Below are 20,053 nucleotides of genomic sequence, written 5' to 3' on the forward strand. Positions count from 1 at the left end.
TTGACACATGCTGCTATTATTATTATTATTATTATTATTATTATTATTATTATTATTATTTATGCTTAAACTAAATATTGCACTCCAAAAGGGTTCTAGCATATGGTATATATTTTTATTTTTATCATTTATAACTCTTCAAATTCCTGTTTGTTTGTACAATGTACGGCTTGTAAAACAATCTCAAAAATGATGTTTATATACTGCGCATGTATTCTCAGTACCAAGTCTATAGAAGTCATCAGGGGAGCTTCCATCCATCCATCCAAGAGACGTACAGTCTCTCCAGCTTGTCTTGGGTCATCCTGGGGGGCCTCCTGCCGGTGTGACATGCACGGAACAGCATCGGGGGGAGCTTCAAATTCTTGAATTATTTAACATTTATCAATTAAAATGAAATTCTTCTGTGTGGTCAGCACAGGGTTTCTGCACTTCATTCATGCACTTCATTTACTCCATTGGAGTGCAGTCCATTAAATCGTCTTTTGGAAACTCTGAATATTACATGAAATAGCTGCCTTGTCGTAAAAATGATAATTATATAATAGAAAACATTAGAAAAAAAGTAAGTAGTCAAGTCAGCCAAGTAAATGACAAAGAATTTTTAAAAAAGCGATTTTATGGGTTTCAATGCCACACTCATGGATTTCATTTACCTCACTTACCTACAGTTTCTTTTCTTTAATATATGGGAACTTTAGGACTGGCAAATTGATGCCAAAGTTTTCTTTGCAAGGTATCTGTCCATGGTACTGACGCCTGTTCTTCCTCGTGCCTGCAGGCGGCGATAAAGCCAGCTTGTTTTAGTTTTGATAAGCGGAAGCGAAGGGACAGGGAGCACGTGAGCAAGGAAACATGGCGTCATCTCGAAGTGTTGCTTGTGTGAGTCGCCTGGCGGGACGGACCGTCAGCTTTGTGTCGGCGAGCCCCAAGAAAAGTGTTCTCTGGCCGGCGAGGAGACAATTCATCACGTCGACTGGGAACAGTAAGTGAACGCGATGTCAAAGATTTGAGAAAAATAGCCACACGTTAGCTTCGGACTCGTAGCTGGTCAGAGGTCAGTGGGCACTTATTTTTGTCGCTCGAACTGGACGAAAGCCAAAGTCTGCTTAGTGCTTTGGATAACTTTGGAAAGTTTTAACGTGAACTTTTAGGGTAGAGTCGATCCATAATGTATAACATTTTTACTCTTGCGTCAAAATGTCCTGTGAAATACTGGACAGTTGTTCGTTAATGTTTAATACTGTACATTTGTATTTTTAGTAGTGATGATTATAAAATAATAATTAGGCTGTCATTATTTTTGTATGTTCTTTTTAATCCACACAAACAAAAATTGAAAGCTAAAAGTTTTTTTTTCTTTTTTTAGATTTCAATTTTATACTCAGATAAAAAAAAATTACAACGTAGAAAAATATTTAATTGTACAGGGCTACGTCAACCGGAAGTTTGGTAATACGCATCTGTCTTTTTGAAAACAATACCAATGTAATCAATCACTTTTTTGCTTGTTCTCTCATTTCCAATGACTATTTTGTTAAAAGGGTAAGAAGGAATGATGGACACATTTCAAATCAGCCTTAGCATCCAAAAAGACAAACCCACTCTTGTATGTTTGCTTGCAGGTCTGCAGTTCCGCCTGGACGAGAGGACAGCTCACAGCAGTCTGGACCTCTTCAAGAAAGACACGGGCGTCATTTACCGCGTGCTGGGTCTCGACCCCAGCCACGTGCAAGCCAACCCCGAGCGTTTCCGAGACTGGGCGGTGGTGTTTGGCGACGAGAAGATCACTGGCGGTCGCCACTACTGGGAGGTGACGGTCAAAAAGTCGCAAGAGTTTCGTGTGGGCGTGGCCGAAGCGCTGATGTCCCGTGACGACTGCGTGGGCACGGATGGCTCCTCGTGGGTGTTTGGCTACGCGCAGCGCAAGTGGTTCGCCATGACCAACAATAAGATCGTTCCCGTCACCTTGGTGGGCAAGGCGGACCGCGTGGGCGTCCTGCTAGACTTTGAGGCGGGCGTTCTGGGGCTGGTCGACATTGAGAAACGCAGGGTCGTTCACGCCATCAGGAATCACTTCAAGACTCCCCTCTGCCCTGCGTTTGGACTTTGGGACGGGGAGCTGCTCACGCACTCGGGTCTGGAAGAGCCAGAGGGCCTTGAGGGATAGCTGGGATTAGGGTTGCAACATTTTGGGTGAATTTCCATGGAATGTTAAAATGGAGGATTTTGGAGAGGGGGGATTTAAAGGAAATATCATATTCAAGCCTAAATAGAAACATTTTGCATGCATAATGGATAGATTGCCTTGCCTACATGTGAGAGCATTATGGTGCCTTAATTGCCCCCCCCCCCCCCCACACACACAGACATTACTCAATTAACAGATCAGAAATTTACTCCTTCAAATTTTGGCTTACGACATACAGCAAAAACATCGACTAAGCAATTAGGAGCCAACTTCAATTTTTTGAATTCTTTGTTTGAGCCCATAAATTCCCATGGAAAGTTCACAACTTTTTCCAAAATGTTGCAACTTCAGCCACTTGCGTGTTACATTTATTAGTATATACAAATTAATTATTTCAGACTTTCTGCAGGTTCGTTTTGACAAGTCTTGCTAACGTCGACTCGCGTGGCACGGCATGCCGTGCTAACCTTTCTGGTGCTACCCACATGCTCATGTTAATACTGTATATTGTTTATTAAAAGAATATCTTTTACATTGGCTTCACATTTCTTTCCTTCACAGCTTAGTTGCATATTTTTATACAAGGACAGACTAACAGGATTTTGTCTTTTGCCACAGTTCTGTGAAAAAGTCAACCTGACTGATTGAAGCTATTAAAAAATGTTCATAGTAGCAACAGGTGTATAACAGATGCTCAGGTCCTAAATGCATCACATTTACAATAAAAAGTTATTTCTCTAAAACCACAAATGTCCACATCATCTGATTCAGCAACGTTTGTGCATTTAAATCAAGGAGGATAAAGAAAACTTCCTGATAGGAATTGGCTTTTCTCACTATTAAGATGTGCACAACTACTATATTTCGACTAATTATATACAGCATAAAAAACTGTTGTATATCACAAATGGAATTAAATACAGTATTCCCCAGAACAGTGCCATAAAATATTGTGCAATATTATAGACTTCAATCACATATCATTATGCTCCCAATGAACACACATGTACATTTGCACACAATTGTGAAATTCAATGAAAGAACATCAAAAATATTGGTACTCAATAACATTAAGTCCCCTTCAGTAATCAATTCAACAATATTTTCATGGTGATGGTTTGAGGTTGCAGTGGTGCAGAACAGCTTGCATTGTTGATTGTTGTGCCACTAAACAGGGTGATCTAAACATAATGTTTTGTTTAGAACACTACAAACATATTCATGACAGACAAATTAATCTTAATAACAGCAAGTACCGTACATCTAAAATCCTACATTCATCACTTGTCTAAGTCACCCTGTTTCCTTTCAAGTGCTGTGCTTTACATTTGCTCCTCTTCTGGTCCCCTCAATTGATGCTCTTTAGCGTGTCCACGGTGCTTTTTTGCTCCTTGAAGCTCGATGACTCCCCATCGGTGTACGCAATCTGGTACTGCTGTAGAATGGTGGCGATGACGTGATGGTCAAACTGCTTGGCGTCATCCAGAGGAGTGTTCCCCCATCTGACAAGGAACACCGTGTCAGTAGAAGGACTGTTAGACTGCACATTGACTTTGACTGCACTTTGTAAATTGTACACCGTCTACCTGTCTTTGATGTTAGGATTCACTTTACATTCTTCAGTCAGGAAGATCACAGCTTCGACATGACCTAAAAGAAAAAGTGTGTGATCATATTAGCGCTGTGCACGCTGAACTGGAGACGAAACCTTCCCCAGGTTAGCTTCAGCACTAGCTAGCTACTACAATAGTACGACACGGATGGACGACACGGATTGATGTACAAATTTACCAAAAGTGGAAAAACCAAAACACAAACACCCTGTGTTCTGCCACTGGCTATTGTACGACAAGGGATCCTGGAGGTTAAAGTAAATTATTTGAAACTAAAATCGACAAGCTTTCTGTAGGTTGACGCAGCTGCATGAGTGTGTGGGCTGCATATGTAACTCGGATATGTGAATATCAGGCTTGGTAAAACCTTGACTAGATAATATCTTGTTTAAAAAAAAAAAGTCAACAGAAAGAGACTGCAAAGTCCAGGGTGTACCCAGCCTGAAAATGATCCAATTACCCTTGAGGTGAATGAGGGCTCAAGAAAATGGATGATGAAAATGGATGAAAAGAGAGTCACCTTCTGAGGCAGCAATGTGGAGAGCTGTACGAGAGTCGTAGTCTCTCTGGTTCATGTCCAAAGTTGAAAGAGCAAACCTGGTCAAGAAAAGATGAGACACAAACACTAAAAACTTTTCCCGAAGCATACTAATTATACGGAAGAGGATTAGGGCCAGGGAAGAGAGAGAAAAAAAAGTTTGGCAGGATTCTGACTTAATTCTGAGAATTCTCACTTTAAAGTCAGAATTCTCACTTTATTCTCAGAACTCTGACATTAAAAGGGAGAATTCTGAGAATAAAGTCAGAATTCTGAGATTAAGGTGAGAAATGTTTAAAGTCAAAATTCTGACTATAAAGTCAGAATTCTGAGCTTAAGGTGAGAAATGATTAAAGTCAGAATTCTCACTTTAAAGTCAGAATTCTGAGAATAAGGTGAGAAATGATTAAAGTCAGAATTCTGAGATTAATGTGAGAAATGATTAAAGTCAGAATTCTCACTTTAAAGTCAGAATTATCACTTTAAAGTCAGAATTCTGAGAATAAAGTGAGAATCCTGCCAAACTTTTATTTTTCTCTCTTCATTGGCCCTAATCCTCTTCTGTATGATTAGCAAATATTTTACTTATCATAAAATGCAGTAACACATTAATTTTGAAAAACTTCTGGCAAAAAGGTCTGTTCTCTGTCACATGAAGAACCTGATACCTCCTCAGAGCAGAGACGTCGCCGCCGTAGGCCGCAAACATCAAGTTTACAACGGCCTTGTTCTAAAGGATGGAGAAATAAACATGCTGATGATGATGTCGTGAGTTTGAGACTGGTTGCAACTCGGTTCTGAACTCACTGGCTCTTCATCTAAGCTTCTTCTGGGGTCGTGCTTCTTTGTGAAGTGTCTCAGGTTGTCATAATGGTGGAAGTTAAAATGAGACACCAGCTCCTAGTGAATAAAAAGTTAGAAGAAATCACACACTCGAGGTTGATTGGTAAAACGTCGATGTACCTGGCAGAACTGAATGCCGCGCACGCTGTTCCCGAGGCGATCCAAAGAGGGAGACCAACACATCATGCCCATGACATTGGGGACCACCAGGAGCACGGCACCAGAAACTCCAGATTTGGCGGGCAAGCCCACCTGGAAAGAAAACAAACAAGCATAATATCTTACACCACCTGGATGTGATCGAAAGAAACATTTCACGTAGGTGACGCATTTAGAAGAGGGACTCACACGGAAGGCAAACTGTCCGGAGAAGTCGTACATGCCGCAGGAATGCATGAGACTCAGCGTGTTCCGAACCGCCGCCGTGCTCAACACACGCTCGCCGGTGGTTGGACAAATGCCTCCGTTGGCCAGCGTGGCCGCCATGACGCTACTCGACTCACAGGTCATCTCGATGGAGCACAGCTTGGAGGGAAAGGAATCAATTGTTGATGACTAAACATGCGCTGGCTTGACATTTGGGGTGCACACATACTCGGGAAAGTCTACATTTCTTGGTTTGATACGTCGACAATCACAATATGTGTCGGAAAGATCCTCACCTGGAAATAGAAGTCAAGGGCATCAATCATGTCAGCGTTCTCAGGGAAGCACTGCAAATAGAACATTCTCACATCAGACTCAAGCCATGACTAATTCATTTGGAAATGAAACCGTACACATCAACCAAACTTACCTTTTTTTCCTTGAGGTAATACCCAATTGCATAATTCCTATCGCCCGTCTCCCTCTCTGACTGGAACCTGTGAGTACATCACAGCTATAAAATGAATCAAATGAAACAAAACAAAACGGTTGCAGCTACTCTTTATACTCACGTTGCATTGCTGAAGCCAACATATTCTGCTCCCGCTGTACGCTTCAAAATATCCATTACCTGCAAACAATGTGAGGAGATGCCATTAGGAGGTGGAAGGTGGAAACAAACCTAAACAGTATATAGTGAATGGAAAAATACAAACAAAACCAACAATAAAAACTGTACTCACATAATCGAACCTCTCAGCTTTTTTTGAGTCAGGCTGCAAAAAAAGACAAATGTCTAAACGTTGTAATTTTCTGTTGATGTCTACCAGTCCTAAAGATGGCAGTGTTTGAGTGGTTTGACTGGTCACACAACGTCACCATTCGCACGTCTTCTTCCCTATGTTGCTTCAATTGTGCAACCACTTAACTATAAATTGCCCCCTCACCAAATATACACAAGTGTCAAGCTGGCGAGGGCGCTACTCCTGCGGACGCTCTGATTGGGCCAAAGAACACACACGCCCAACAACCCCTCCCTCTCAAAAGTTTACTTGAATCAGCTGTGAAAGTCAAGCCAAATTCAACGGGTGTAACACGTACACGCGCCGTGTTTGTTTGTGACCACAGACAAGTTTGACGTCTATCAAGTCAAACGGTGACGGTCAAAGTCCAACGTCTGCACCAACCGACTGTCACGGAGCGATTGTTGTGTATTTGCTGACTCTCTACAAATACAAATCACATAAGTTTGCAGACAGATTTTGGCTTTGAAATCTGTTTTATAAGCACAATTAGGTTACCTGATACAATTCCAACGTGCTTTTCTGAACTTTTCAGGATCCTCACGTTAAACTTGTATAACATGTTTTGAAAAAGAACCCGTCCTATCTTACTTGGGGAAAAACAAAAAACATTCATTATGAAAAACAGCTTAACTTTCTATGAACATCTTACACGTTTAAAGGTCGCGATTATTCAACCCAACATTAGAAACAGTCAAATGTAATTGTTTTCTCATTGTACCATGAGCCAACCCTTGAGTGACAAGGTGTGTCGTATTTTTAGTGTAATCCATGCGAACTGTATTTATCCTACTGTTTACTACCACACTATGTACATTGCTGCACACATCAGAAGTCAAAACCAGGGTGTATTTTCTAAAATTAAAATCTTAAAATAGGCTACAGATGGTGGCAGTCATGCAGTATTTACCTTTATTAAAGAGCTGATAACGATAGCTCCAGCATTCACCATTGGATTGTGTGGTCGATCTGCACAAGAAATGAGAACATGTTGTTATTAGTTCGACCCCCTGCCGATGGATTGCTGAGATTCAAAGATGTACTTCACGACGACTTATTTGGAGCATGCTTCAGTTGGGATTTAACAGCTCACGATCACATGCTACCAGATCTGCACACTACCACTTTTTGCTTTGCAGTAATGTCAGTTGGACCTAAGCGCAACAAAAGCTTTTGGGAGATTATGCTATGGACTGAAGTGAGGAAAGTAGAATTTTTTTTTGGAGGGTATGTGTCTCGTTTCATCTGGCGTAAAATGTAGGACAGCATTTGAGAAAAAGAACATCATACCACCAGTCAAACATGGTAGTGGGAGTGTGATGGTCTGGAGCTGCCTTGCTACTCAGGACCTGGATGACTTGCTGGGAGAATGTTCAGCCACCAGTGCATGACCTGAACTAAAATGCAGTTGGGCTCCACAGGTGCACAACAATCCAAAACATACTAGCAAGTCAACCTCTGAATGTCTACAACAAAAAAAAAAACACATGACCGAGTCAAAGTCCAGACTTGAGTCTGATTGAAATGCTGTTGCATGACATTAAAAAGGCCGTTCATGAAAAAACAGCTTCCAGTGTTGTGCAACTAAAGCAATTCTGCAAGGAAATGTGGGTCAAAATATCTCCACTGAGATTTGAAAGACGCATTGCCAGTTCTAGAAAATGTTAAGATTTCAGTTGTTGCTGAGGATGGCCTGACCAGTTATGTCGTTTAGGGGGCGACTCATTTTTCACACAGGGCCGAGTAGCTTTGAATATTTGTTTTCCTTATTTAAATAAAATTACCTTTTAAAAATGGCCTTCTATGTTTACTTTGTTCATCTTTGTCTGATTCTGATACATACATTTGTTTGATGATCCTAAACATTAAAGTTGGGAAACTATGCAAAAAAAAAAAGAGTTCTAGAACAGAAGATTGCAAAAATTCTCCACAGTAAAAACCAAATTCCGATCTGGATATACTGTTTCAAACTGAACCTTGATCCACTAAACTGACTCAAGTTTCTCAAGAAAGAAAGAATAATTGTCACAAAAGCCTCACTTACCTTCCTTATTCAGCGACAGTTTGTCGAACCTGAACCCACTGGGCTCTTTTCCCACAAACTGGTGGACTTGTTCGCTGCCCAGCTCGTGCACAGCGATGGCGTACTCCAGTGGCTTGACACACGACTGTAGACAGAAGGGAACCTTGGTGTCACCCACCGAGTGTCTGCACGGCACGGGCAGGTGAATAAAAATGGAAGAAGTGAGATGGTGCCCATGTGGAATGATATCATAATGGATGTACTCATTTTCACAAGAAAGATTTTACCGTTGTCCGTCTATGGTGCACAGAGATGCTCCCCAAAGGTCAGGGCTGAATTTTGCAAGTTGAGGAATGTAATCAGCTACCTGTATGAAGACATGTACCTGCAGGTTAGACAGCCTATGCACTCTATACAGTACAGTACATTTACCAGCAACAACATTAGATCCACCAGATGTGCTCTAAAATAGTAATGTACATTAAATTTTTGTAAGAGGAACCGATAAAGCAGAAATAATAGATATTGTTTACAAATTCGCCCCAAAAAAATATCCACTGATTGGAATGAATATGAGATGTTGATTAAAAAAAACAAAAAACATTGATTGTATTATTAATCCTTTAGTTTATATTTGCAATCAGTCTCTGATGGTGGGAAAAGTCCCCAAATCAATGAAAATAGCTAAAGTCATACTAATTTATAAATCAGGTGACAAGCATTTGTTTTACAATTATAGGCATATATCCCTCCTATCATAGTTTTCTAAGATTTTAGAAAAGATATTTAATAAAAGGTTGAATTACTTTCTAACTAAACAAAAAATACTCAATGAGCAACAAATGGATTCAGAAACTACTTCGATTTGGTTTAACAGATCGAAAATACTACTGAAAGAAATGAATATTCAGTAGGAATTTTCTTGGATCTGCAAAAAGCTTTTGACCCTATTGATCATAAATTGCTCTTGTTAAAACTGCATACGTATGGTATTAGAGGATTGGCCTATGATTGGCTAACTAGTTATTTAGAAGAACGGCAACAGTTTGTTTATATTAACAACACAAATTCAAAGATTTCTCATCAGATCAGTTCTTGGACCTTTACTTTTTATTTTGTATATTAATGATTTACATTTGGTTACCACGTCATTGAAGGGTGTTTTTATTTGCTGATGACAACGTATTTTTGTAGTGGGGATGACCTGAAACAACCCCAGGGGATACAGTTGAGAATGAATTACAAATTGTTAAGAAATGGTTTAATGCAAACAAATTGTCACTGCATACTGGGTAAACAAAATGCATCATTTTTGGAAATCGGGCATCAAATGAACAAAGAATGATTAAAATTAATGAGGTTGAAATTGTGTTACTGTGACCGAAATTAAATTTCTAGGGGTAATAATCGATAGTAAATGATCTTGGAAATCTCATATAAACTATGTCAAAATGAAAATGTCAAACTCTATTGCTCTTTTATACAATGCACAACATTTTCGAAACTAAACCTCCCTGAAAATATTATATTATTCACTCGTAGTTCCATATATGACTTACTGTATTGAGGTTTGGGTAAATACTTGTAAAACAAATACAAATGCTATTTTCTTGATGCAATAGAAAGCAACACGAATTATTAGTCAAAAAGCATTTAGAGAATCAACTAATCTACTTTTTATTCAGTTAAATATACTAAAATGTAATGACACACTCTAAATTATGTTTAAGGCAAAAAAAAGAAAGAAAGAAAAGACAGTTACCACAAAGTATCCAGACGTTGTTTAAAGTAAGAGACAAAGAATATAATTTCAGAGGATCCCTACTATTTGAAAAACCAAAAATACGTACAAATGTTAAAAGGTGTCAATCTGTGGAACTGTTCTGAAAGTATCAAAACCTGTAGGTCATTAAGTATGATGAAAAAACTTTGTAAGGATGGTATGATAATGAGCTATGCTATAGAAAGATAATCACAGATTTAGTTGATATGTGTTAAATGTTTGGTATTCTTTTCCATTGTTCATGATTTCATTGTTCTGATGGATGATCTGTGTTCTAAACCGCAGTATTGTTTTCCTGCTGTTCGAATGGCCAGGGCAGATGGTCATCCTCTGAGCCCGGTCTGCCTGAGGTTTCTTCCTACAATTGAAAATGAAGTAGGGAGTTTTTCCTTACCACTGTTGCTGTTGTGCTTGCTTGAGTCAGAGGGTACGTGCAAGGTTCGACCTTGCTGTGGAGCGCCTTGCGGCGACTTGTTTTGATTTGGTGCTATATAAAAAGTACAATTATTGAATTATTGATTATTTCTTATTTTCTTCTATTTTGTAGTGCCAGAGGGGTAGGCACAGAAATGAAAAGCTTTTGCTTCTGCCTTCACCCTTTCAGTTGTATATTTATGTATGTAATTAGTTTTGTTTGTTTGTTTGTTTTAGTTTTTGACCATGCTAAATTTTTTATTTGCCAATGAACCGAATAACATTTTTCATTCATCTGCTACTTACTTGTCCTCCATCTTGCTTTTGTGCACTGTCGTATATTTCGTTGATTTTCTGGGTGAACGCTTGAAAGTCAGGGATGATGAACATTTTTCGGAAAGCCTTAGTCAGCAGCATGATGTTGTTACCGACACACCTGCAGGTGGAGGATAGATTTGAAAAAACAAAACAAAAAAAAACAACACTCTTATGCAAAAAATAAGAATAACTATAAAGGTTTGCTTTCCATCATATAGTGAGCTTTTGAAGAAAAGAATGATCACTTGTGTCCATAAACAAGCCTTTCCATTTGATAGGAAACAATCTGTTAGAGCATGGAACTGTTGAGCGTCCTTATGTAATGAAGCTCAGCCGTTCACAGGCCTTGAGGGCAATCTGTCTTCCTGCCGCAACTCTTAGCATGCATGCATGCACGCACGTGAAAAGTGTCTGGTGACAGCTGTCGCCTCCAAAACGCCTGCCTGTCTCTGTCACTCCCTGCTAACTCAAATAGCACAAGCACCAAAGCCTAAATATCGGCATTAAAATCTAGAAAGCCCCTCAACTTCACTCATCCTTTCAAATTCTTATTTCTTCCTCACGCTTGTCCTGTGAATGATTGGCAGGCGAAAAGAAGAAAGCAGCTGCGGTGGTAGAAGCAATGTGGGCACATCGAGTATCACTGGGAACACGTGAGTGCATTGCAGCACACGCGAGGAGCTTTTAATACCTTCTGAAGAGCGTTTTGTCCATCATGGATGGCCCCAGCGAGTCAAGTGTGAATTGCCGAATCTGACGCATACAGTCACGGAGTCGAGGGTCGGAAGTCCACAGACCTGTTTTTCGCAAAGCCTGTACAGACAACAACAAAAAAGCAGGGTTTTCTTATTTAGAATAAATAAATCAATTAAAAAAATGTATTCCCTAGCAACCTACTGTACACTGTTTAGCTTCGGATTGTTCATTCTAGCTAGGTTTTACTGTACTTCACTTTTGTTTTGAAAATCAGTTACTTTTTAGAGGAAGTTTTCTAGTTTTTATTTAGTCGACAATGCCATGTTCTAGTTTAGTTTTTAGTAGTTTTATTATTATTATTATTATTATTACTATCATTATTATTTTCATTATTTTTTAATATGGAGTGTTTGTCGAGTGCAAGATTGGGGGAAAATGGGTCACGATAAGTATTGTGTAAAAAAGTAAACTGTTAGACCACCAATATTAAGCGTTTAGGTACCAGAGGTTTTTCAATAAAATGTATTTATTATCTATTTCAAAAGGTTGTAGTGTGAAAATGGTTAGAGATAAAGGCATACTGTAAATTGAGATTTTGCGACTTTGGCTGTTAAAGTTAAAATGAACACTGAAAGTTCTTGTTTTATTGACAAAAATGCTCACTATAATTATAGTTAGTTTTATAAACGTAATATAGTTTTCAGTAAAGTTTAGCCTTTTAAAGCATTTTTATTTTATTTCGTTAACTAAAATATTCTCTTTCAACTTTAGCTTTAGTTTATTTGTTAGTTTTCATTAACTATGATAATCAACACATCAACATGTTTTGAAATTAGCATAGCATCTGTACCACTGATTCCCAACAAAATCTTTTATCTATATACAGTATCTTTGGCCCTGCGATTGGCTGGCAACCAGTTCAGGCTGTACCTCGCCTACTGCCCAAAGCCAGCAGGTATAGGCTCTGCGACCCTTGTGAGGACAAGCAGTTAAGAAAATGGATGGATGGATGGATGTATATATATCTTTGTTCATTTATCAATATGCCAGTGTCGTATAATGACAGGCAGAAGAAATAAATTCTCTTCCATTAGATGGCAGAAGGTACAATTAACCTGTGTATTCACCTGTTGCCATTTATACAACAGAATAATAGCTTCATGTTCAACTAAACAGGCCTAGATGTCACACAAAATCAAACTTTGAAACAAGATCATCTTTATTCCCGTAATTGTTGTTGGTCACATTAGTTTGGAAATGTGCCGCGAGATATGTTTAGAATAAAATATGCATACATCTGTCAAATTTAATGTATGAGCATCTACAAACAAGCAAATGTTTCATATGCTTGCACAGCACGTGGAGTTTTTCCCCTCTACTCTTTAAACCTTTATGCAACAACAGATTGAAAGGGACAAGGACAAACACCTCTGACTATGCAAACATTGATGCCAAGGTTTTGCTGTGCTCAGATTCATCTAGTTCGACTATTTCTACCTGAGTCACTTCTACAAACACATCCAGTCATCCGAAGAGCACTAACAAGCCCCCCTATGTACACAAGGGTCACTTTTCTAAGGTATACGGTATGTTCCATTACAAAAAAAAAAGTTACCATAGACACAGAGTTCACCAGATGTCCAATATTTATGTAATGTGTTGACTGAAGTGAAAGGACGATGGCTTGCATTATACACACATATCAGACTTGTAAAATGTTTTAACAGTAAAATGAGATGGTGCTATTGGTGGACCAACCTGGAAACTTATCAAGCTGTATTAGAACTACTGTATTAAGCATGACTAATTACTCACGGTCACATTCAATTAAATGTCTTATAGAATGTATAAAATGTATTGTATTGTTGTCATTAAAATGCTAAATGAGATCAATCCATGTGGTTTTGTTTTGGTGTCCTTTCCTGTGACTCACAGCCACTACACCAATTACATAAACAACTCTTAGACACCATATTACTTAATTGTGATTCAATTGGAGGTGTATTTTTGCATTGGGCTCTTTGCTGCTACAAATGTCAGAGGCGTGTTTAGGAAACACAAGTGGCAGGAGGGGAACATGTGCTTGTGTACATACTGACACAGAATGTCCATGACGGACGGCCAAAGTGATGTGATGTGACACAAGTAATGTGAGGGTGCTGTTGACTCACTGAAATGAACTGCGAGAGGGGGATCATCTCTCTGCCGTCAGTGATGGTGTAGAAAAGTAGATCCTCCATACTAGACATCAACTGACTGCTGTTAACACAAAACAAAATAGATAGTGAGAGGATGAAAATAATGGGCTAATGTATGTTTACATCCAGCTATTACTGAAATACTGGGAAAAAAAGGTTGTTATTGTTAAGGTTGTTGACGTCAATCGTTAACTCACGATTAATCACAAATTCTATATCTGTTCTAAATGTACAATATTTGATGCTCTTGTTAACATAAAAGTGGAAAAAATGTTAAACTATTAGAAATATGGCTGCATCTTTTAGTCACTGATACAGTAAATTCATAAAAATTCAAAGATTTTAAAAATTAAAAAGAGGTTACTGTACAGCATTGTAAAAAAAACAAGAGTGATTTTCATTTGTGTTGAGGTCATTTTTCTGCCACTAGATGGCATAATTACATTTGTAAGGCGTTGAAATAAATTATGAAATTCTGGGCATTTTTAAAATTGTAAAACACAAATTGACCCCAATCTCCATAAATATATGCATTATTATTCAATTTATTACTACTAAATTTTGACGTGGACATTCTCCCAGTACAGGATTTCCAAGTAAGGGGCGGTCATTATTTATTATTAAGAGTGTTATATATATATATATATATATATATATATATTGAGGTGCGATCAGGATAGGCAAGGTAGGCACTGCCTACCCCAGGCTAAAATGAAAGTTGAAAACCGTTTGGCTTTCTCTATTCATTTTAATTATTACTTTCATTTCAGAAAGCCTACACTACCTATAGGTTTGAAAGTGACAACATTTAATGATTTTCATACCTCAATTATAAATGACTCATTACTTCGTCTGGCCTGCAGGCAAAAATGCTGCAAAAATTATCTTCCTGAAGGCAAACCGCTGCTGTGCTTTTCCCAGCCCTGTTCGCGTAGCGATGTGTGTTCGTGCATGCGTAGTCAGTTTCCCAGTTGAAAAGTCCTTTACGCTAATAGGCAGATCGCTACGTGGCCTTTTTACGTCGCTGTATTATTCCTATGCGAACATACGTTCGCACAGTGCATTCGTGAATTCAAAACACACTTAGTGCACAGCAAAGCGGTAAAATGACACCACTCTGGAAAATATAAAATTATTTTCACGCCTTTCTTTTGAGGGAAAACGCCATATTTTGAAGGAGGGAGACCAATGCCTTAGCTACCGGATCTTCGGCAAAGTAAGGGACAAAGAATTATTCGTACTTTTTACAAAGAATGGTGCAAAAGGAAAGATTGGCTTTGTGGATGTGCTTCGATTAACTGCCTGTTTCACTTTACATGGTGTTTGGCATTGCTATTGCTCTTGCTAGCTTGATTTTGTGAGGAATTAGGCTGTTTTACAGGGAGATATTGACTTTTTGATTACATTCTTTCCGGGCATCCGGGCGGGTTTAAAATTGTCTGTTTTCAACACACTGCACGTTTACTGTGGCTGGCAGACTGCGCACTGGCTGACGGTGGCCCAGAACTTTAGCTGGGTGGCAAGTGTTGAGCTGCCGCATCGGAGGCGACGGGTACGAACCCCGCTCGAAGTAGAAAAGAAAAAGATTGCAGAGCAAAAAATGTAAGAGAGTAATTTTTTGGGGTTTTATTTTCTACCCATACAGAGGAGGCATATGTTAAAATAGTTTGAATGTATGGCATCTTGTCTCTGAGTATCAAGTATCTGGAGGTCAGGCTGAGTGTCCTCTTTTTTTGGAAATGAAAATACGGTCACCCTAGGATACATTGTACACTCGCCTGCCGACACACGTATTATTTCCATTCAATAACACACAAGGTGCATTTATAAGCGGACAAGTGTGTCGGCCTGCGATGACCTACTTGGCTTGTCCTTGGTCTCCATCAGGACCGGTGTGGTGATGAAGGGCTCTGTGGTTGTGAGGTGATGCTGTGACCCAGCAGGGCAGAAAAACAGCTTGCTGCGTCCTGGACAAAACACTGCTGTCAGCTCCAACTTTGGTCGCGACACCTGCATTTTTAAGCAGCTGCAAGACTCCGAGGTTGGCTGCCCTCAGAGCTTTCAGACAATGCATTGTAGTAGGAACTAATCTGTAATAATTGAAAATAGTTGATTACTTTTGCCCTCCAGGTGTTATCTAGACTACTGTGACCAGTGCTGTGGGGTGTTCACAGTTTGCAGCAGCTGCTCTTCCAACTACATGCTGCCTAAGGGGGCAGGGTCACACGGCGTGATGGTTGAGATGCCAGAGTAAATAAACAGCAGCAGCTGCTGGGACTGAACTGGATATGCTTTGAGCTACCGTGCATGATCCTGATTGGTCAAATGTTATTGTTGCAGTTTAATTCTTTGGAAAGTACACATGTGAGGTTTGACAGTTAAACCCTTGAATTGACAATTTAATCTAATTCCAATTGTTATTTTGTTTCGTTTTTAACTTCACATAAAATGTTCTCAAACTAAAGTGGAAAACATTCCATTTGTACAATTTCATAAAGGGAAAATTAATCATGAAGCATGCTTATAGATAGTTTAGATAGACGTTGATCACACACAAAAAAAAAAAACATGTACAGTACATGTATTCTAATTAGCAATATGAATACACACAGTATATATTCAGTGGGTGCAAAAGTCTATACACTCCCTGTTCAAACAACAACAACCAAAGGAGCGCAAAGATGATGACATGTTGACGGCGGCCAAATGAATAATACTGAGCTCTCCTTTAAAAACAGAAGAAAACAAAAAGAAGAGAGGGGTAACAACAAAATTACCAAAAAGAATGTGGTGTTCACCCCCTATTGTAACTGGGATGCGCCTCACTTCAGAAGTAACCACACCAAAGAATTTTTTAACCTAATTCTGGTTACTTAATTCTGTCTGTTAGCGAGAGCCACTACATCGTGATAACTTACATTGATGTTTCTGCATTTGGCAATTTATTATTATATTATATTATTAGTATGGGATTTTTTTTAATGGGCTTTAGGTGAACTGATGAATACACACACGCTCGCACGCACGCACGCACACACACACACACACACACACACACACACACACACACACACACACACACACACACGCACATACACATAAACATACACACCCACATACAAAAAAAAAATATATATATATATATATATGTGTGTGTATATGTATATATATATGTATATATATTTAAAAAAAAAACATTTATTAAATTTTTTAAATTTATTTGTTTGTTTGTTTTTTTAAAAAAAAAGGAGAGCGATGCTGAGCTCTCCTGAGAAAAAAAAAGAAAAAAGAAGTAACCACACCACACACTGACAGGTATTTGAAACTGCTCATAATTACTCCACCTTGTTTCAGTCCGTATTTCCAGGTGAAGAAAACCAGCCCCTGTTCATGATGCTCCCGCCAGCCATGCCTCACTGTAGCTATGGTGCTCTTTTGGTGATGAGCAGTGTTGTGTTTGCGACAAACATACCTTTTGGAATTATGACGGAAAAGTTCAAACTTGGTTTTATCGGATCATAACACATTATATTCCCACATGTGTTGGTCAACCGGAAGCTAACTTTGGGCAAAAAGAAAGATTCGCCTTCAACTACTGTACAACCATACTATATACCTATGTAACTATTTTAGGTAACCAAAATATTAGGACCAACTTCATGATGTTCAAGATCCTTCCATCCGTCTCTATCCATCCATTTTCTGAACCGCTTATCCTCACAAGGGTTGCGGGCGTGTTTCAATTTCAATACAGAACATTTGGTTAAATCCGGAGTTTGTATGTTCTACCTGTGCCTGTGTTGATTTTCTTATGGAGTAACAACATATTTTCTCCATGTAGTCCGGTTTCCTCTCGTATTCTAAAAACATACACAGTAAGTTCATTGAACGCTCTAAATTGTCCCTTAAATGGGGGTACGTGTGCCCCTAGCGGTAGGTGAAGGCACTTCCAAGGGGGTACGTGAGATTTTAAAATATATTTTAAAAGTATATGTAAATATTTCTGGAAATATATATATAAGTTCATAAATGGAATTTTATATTCAGTAGGCTATTCAATTTCAGTGTGCTAAAAACCCAGCATCTCCCCCATACCAGAATGGTTTGACCCAACTTGTCATTATGCCACCTAGAATCACCTGTCAATCACTTGAAAACTTTATTTAAAATGTAATTAATTATTTCTTTTTGAGAACAGAGCTTTACTATGATCCCAAAAGAGGACATTGGTTGTTGATAATAATTTGTACAATTGAGCATTTGAACAAATCTTTATTTATAATTAATTAATTAATGTTTTCTTATTTATTTATTTCTTTATTCATTCATTAATTTTTTGTTACCGGTATATCTTTTTATTTCCAAATAGTTGAAGAGACCACAAAAATACAAATAGAGTTTCTGCGTTTAATAAATAAGACAATAATGGCACAGCACTCAGTTTTATTTATTTTTTTACTCCTTCAATCAGAAATGCTTTACGCTGGTTAGGGGATACTTGACTAAAAAAATATTTCACTTCACTAAAAAAAAGGTTGAGAACCCTGGTCTATACTGTAAGTGTGATTGTGAGTGTCAATGTTTTTTTGTCTATTCGACCCCTGCGACTGGCTTGTCACGAAAGACAACGAATTGATGGATGGTTGACTGACTACTAACCCCGACAGTGTTAATCACCTTTACAAAGACACATTTTAAGACACTGAGCGAGTGGTTTACTACAGCATGCCAGTTGTGCTGCTGCCAGATTTTGTAGTGACACCTCATGGTGAGTTGACTTCACTGAACATTAATAAGTTCCTCCTCTAGGCAGCGCCCTCACTCCAGAACCGTCAGCTCGGGCAAGTCTCAGGCAGCTCTCTTGGCAGGTTTCTCCAGAGGATACTTCACATTCATGTGTCTGAGATGCTTCCTCTAAACACACAAAACATCATGAGATTTGTCTTTTCTTGAATTTTACTTCCTGTCGTCTATTTCCACTGTCAGACAGACAGAAAAATTCTTCCAAGACAGTAAAAAGTCAAACGTTTCACTTGTAAAATAGTCCCAAAAGGCAAATTTAATTAGGAAATCTTTACTCCTCGTCAAAATTGCAGAGCGTTCATTGAAAAAGAGAGAGTCCATGTTGAATTACATCAAGATGCTGGATGGTCTCTTTGATAAATACTTTCTTTGGTATATAATGCTTTTGTTGCACAATGTTTTTTTAGGCATTAAAAGGTATGCTTCATGCGTGTTGTTGTTATTGTTGAAATGAAAACCTATAAATGCAAAGAAGAAGATCCTGGAATTTTGAATTCAACTTCCCTCAATTGTATCAAATTTGAACAATAATCCTTTTTATCATTGTCATTGTTAAACAGGTTCACAGTGCTCACTGTGCCTATAGAATCACATACTAACGTCATTGATGTCATTTGCGAGGAGAGGTACATTAGTATTTTCCAAATGTACAGCTCCTACTTGACTATGTTGATCTATCGAAGACTTTTGGCCTGTGACTTATCCGAAGAGGTGAGCGGCTACATGTAGCCTCTGCGTACTATATCAGCCGGTTGTACCCTCTCTGTTTTCAGGCGAAAATGTTTTCCATTCCTGGGCCAATGAATACTACCTTTGTCCCTTCATCCTCCATCTTGTGTGAGAAAGCCCCCCTCGCTCTCACCAAGACTGCACAAACTTAACCTCTTCCCCCTACACCTCACACAGGAAAGGAGCATAGCGGGCCGGAGTCTTTGATTCAGGCTCAGTAAAGTCAGGACTGGCTGAAGAGTTGCTTTAGTGGCCACAGTCAATGTTGGCCATTTAGCTCAAGTAGCTGTTGGGTTACATGACTGTTCGCACAATACAGTATGAACTGGATAACAATCACACAGCATTTGAGCACATTATAGTGTATTTAATTATTATCAAACAGTTTCCATTTTGTATTATAGTTTACTATTTACCTCACATACTGTACCTATGGCTGTTATGTTTTTACTTACAATTAGCTTCTTACTTACCTACTGACCTTCCTGGCCTCTCAATTACCTTACCACAATAGTCACTGACTAATGTAATAATACACAAGGCTGACTTTTGTGTGGTCAGCATGTATTCCATTCCTGCTCAGTGAGTGTGACTGGTTGTCTATGATTGACTGACACCGATGTGCTGGGTGTAGTCTGCCTTTTGCCCACAGTTAACTAACACCATTTCCAGCTTTCCCACAACCCTGAACATGATAAGTGCTTTAGACCAGTGGTTCTCAACTTTTTTTCAGTG

General features: G+C 38.8%; 2 protein-coding genes across 3 annotated transcripts; one reads left to right on the forward strand and one right to left on the reverse strand.

Annotated features, from left to right (window-relative positions):
* Nucleotides 1-810: 810 nt before the first annotated feature.
* On the forward strand, nt 811-2,723 carry spryd4 (SPRY domain containing 4). Its single transcript, XM_077548903.1, has 2 exons — nt 811-985; nt 1,626-2,723. The coding sequence occupies exons 1-2, from the start codon at nt 856-858 to the stop codon at nt 2,168-2,170; spliced, it is 675 nt and encodes a 224-aa protein (XP_077405029.1). The 5' UTR covers nt 811-855; the 3' UTR covers nt 2,171-2,723.
* On the reverse strand, nt 2,690-16,006 carry gls2a (glutaminase 2a (liver, mitochondrial)). Of its 2 annotated transcripts, none has more exons than XM_077548877.1 (18): nt 15,649-16,006; nt 13,760-13,844; nt 11,584-11,705; nt 10,881-11,010; nt 8,665-8,744; nt 8,399-8,562; nt 7,265-7,323; nt 6,295-6,327; nt 6,124-6,182; nt 5,982-6,048; nt 5,848-5,898; nt 5,534-5,710; nt 5,306-5,437; nt 5,150-5,242; nt 5,011-5,072; nt 4,325-4,401; nt 3,778-3,841; nt 2,690-3,693 (listed from the first exon to the last, which is right to left on the reverse strand). In XM_077548877.1, the coding sequence occupies exons 1-18, from the start codon at nt 15,858-15,860 to the stop codon at nt 3,540-3,542; spliced, it is 1,821 nt and encodes a 606-aa protein (XP_077405003.1). In that variant the 5' UTR covers nt 15,861-16,006; the 3' UTR covers nt 2,690-3,539. The 2 variants fall into 2 exon arrangements, with proteins under 2 accessions (XP_077405003.1, XP_077404994.1); XM_077548868.1 differs by having other exon boundaries at nt 13,760-13,847; nt 15,649-16,005.
* Nucleotides 16,007-20,053: the final 4,047 nt, after the last annotated feature.

This window comes from Vanacampus margaritifer, chromosome 1, assembly GCF_051991255.1.
Source record: "Vanacampus margaritifer isolate UIUO_Vmar chromosome 1, RoL_Vmar_1.0, whole genome shotgun sequence".
Lineage (NCBI taxonomy): Eukaryota > Metazoa > Chordata > Actinopteri > Syngnathiformes > Syngnathidae > Vanacampus > Vanacampus margaritifer.